General features: G+C 36.5%; 1 protein-coding gene across 1 annotated transcript; it reads left to right on the top strand.

The window, feature by feature from the left end:
* Positions 1–1,373: 1,373 nt before the first annotated feature.
* Positions 1,374–2,312, top strand: LOC141546014 (olfactory receptor 5p57-like). Its single transcript, XM_074273483.1, has one exon. The coding sequence runs from the start codon at positions 1,374–1,376 to the stop codon at positions 2,310–2,312; it is 939 nt and encodes a 312-aa protein (XP_074129584.1).
* Positions 2,313–2,712: the final 400 nt, after the last annotated feature.

Genomic DNA, 2,712 nt, shown 5'->3' with positions numbered 1-2,712 from the left:
AGTGAATATAAGAGACACGATATATGTTGTACATGTAGAAGTGACAAAATTTGGCAACTGACTTGTTGGGGAAAGAAAAATGGAGAGAAGAGTAGAGGTCAACTCCAGAATTGCAAACAATTGAGAGGATAGTGAGTCCCTGAACAGAAATAAATGAGTGGGTTTAAGCTGAAGATTGGGATACAATACAAAAGATCTTTTGTATTGTAATTGTTGAGTTTGAAATGTCTTTGGCCAGGTGCAAATGTCTAACTTTGGTAATATGTGGATTGGAATTCAAGATATAGAGAATTAGGATTCATCTGAATGGAGATATCAAAGGGATTAGGGAAAGTTAATGAGTTCATTAAGTAGTTATCAAAAAGAAAAGAGGGCCTATGACAGAACTTAGGACATATGTATGGTTACGAGGCATGGAGATCATGATCTGGCAAAGGAGGCCGAGAAGGAAAATCAGACAAGTAGGTCTGAATATCAAGAGAGAACTGTGCCATGAAAACTCATGAAAACATGAAAAGAAAATATCCAAGAAGAGTGAGTGGTACCCTGTGTCCCATGCTGCACAGAGACCAATCGATGAGAATGTATCAAGTACTTTTTATTTTTCATCCACTCTGCTATATGCTAGGGATTCAAATACAAAGACTGAAACAAACCTTATATTCTAGAAATTTAAATGAGGGTTACAAAAATACCACAGAAATGAGGAAATTATTGGTAACTTTGAAGGGAATAGTGACAATGGAATGATGGAGTCAGCATCAACACCTCAATGAATCAATAAGTGAGTAGGAAGAGAGAATTGGACTTAATGAAGGTATATTTTCCTTTCCTCCGGAGTGCTGACTGGAAAAGAGAAAAGATATAGAATGTCAGGGACAATAAAGATTTTTAAAGGATGGAACAGATTTGGGACCAGTTTTAGGCAGAAAGGAAGAAGTCTATAGATTACGATATTAAAGATTGAAACTAGTTTTTCAATGGGAAAGCTTCAGATTGACTATAAGGGATGGAATCAACTGAGAAAAGGACTATCTTTTTCCAGAGATTGTTGCAAAAGCTATAGAAGATAGTGAATTCTGAATTGTAGAATAAGAAGGAAAAGGAAAAACATGGGGAGAACCTGTCTTTTGTCAGAAAAGTAGGATGTAACATCCTTTCTTGAGAAGGAAGAGTGAGATGGGAAGTATTGAAAAATTGACTCAGCACACTACACATTTTTGTAGTCATTGAGAGAGAGTTGAACCATGAGCATTATAGCCAAATTCTTCTTTGAGCTGAACACAATTTTAGTATTTTTTATTCTTTCCATTTAAAAATATTCCATTTTAATATATTTTTCTTCTATCTTCTAGGTACTCTTTACAAGGCAGATGTCTGGCAATAACTGCACTGCTGTGACTGGATTCATTCTTTTGGGGTTAACAGATGATCCCACCCTTCGTGTCATGCTCTTTGTGATATTTCTGGGTGTCTACATTGTCACCTTAGTCGGTAACCTTAGCATAATTATAGTGATCAGAAATAGCTCTCAGCTTCACACTCCAATGTATCTTTTCCTCAGTAATTTGGCTTTTGTGGACATAGGCTTTTCCTCATCTGTCACACCTCTCATGCTCATGCACTACTTTGGGAACATAATAGTAATTCCTCTGGGAGGTTGTGTGGCCCAATTTTGTTTTGCATCCATCTTTGGGGCAACTGAATGCTTCTTATTGGCTGTGATGGCCTATGATAGATATGTGGCCATCTGTAGCCCACTACTCTACTCCACCAACATGTCAACTAGAGTCTGCACTCTATTACTCATCATGTCTTACATGGGAGGTTTTGTGAATGCTTGGACTTTTACTGGTTGCTTATTGAATCGGTCCTTCTGTGGACCCAATAAGATCAATCACTTTTTCTGTGACTATTCACCACTTTTGGAGCTTTCCCAAGCCCAAGAAGATCTTGCTGAAATTCTTCCTCCTGCCTTTGCTGGGTCTGTAATTATGATCACTGTGTTCATTATTATAATTTCTTATGCATACATCCTCTTCTCTGTCCTAAAAATAAACTCCATTGAGGGACGATCCAAAGCTTTCTCAACTTGCACCTCCCACCTCACAGCAGTCACTCTATACTATGGCACCATTACATTCATTTATGTGATGCCTGAGTCTAGCTACTCAACAAACGAAAATAAAGTGGTATCCGTTTTCTACACTGTGATGATCCCCATGTTGAATCCCCTGATCTATAGTCTAAGGAACAATGAAGTAAAAGGGGCCCTGAGAAAATTAATGAGTAGGAAACACTTATTTTTATGAATTTTTCTCAATACAGCAATATTTATTAGAAATTCTCTGCCAGACACTGTTAGGTTTGGAGGATCCAAGGACAAAAATGAACCTTTGACTATAAGGATCTAATATTCTACTGATATAATGATTTTGATTGAGTCATATCAATTAATTGGTTTTGGAAAAGGTGTACTTTTGTTTTAACAGGTTAAATTTATAATATAGGCAATATTCAATATGCAAGAATCTCTGCAAAGGAGCAGGGAGAGATGTCTTTTCATAGTTCCTTTTTGGAGTTTGATTGTTCTCTGTAGATTTGCAGCATTAATTTTGATTTGCTTATTTTGGTGACTCTTTTTCATTTAAATTGTTATATTTATTGTGTGTATTTTTGTTGACTTAGCTTGCCTCATTCTGTATTAGATCA

This window comes from Sminthopsis crassicaudata, chromosome 6 (genome assembly GCF_048593235.1).
Source record: "Sminthopsis crassicaudata isolate SCR6 chromosome 6, ASM4859323v1, whole genome shotgun sequence".
NCBI lineage: Eukaryota > Metazoa > Chordata > Mammalia > Dasyuromorphia > Dasyuridae > Sminthopsis > Sminthopsis crassicaudata.
This window is presented reverse-complemented; position numbering and strand designations above follow the sequence as displayed.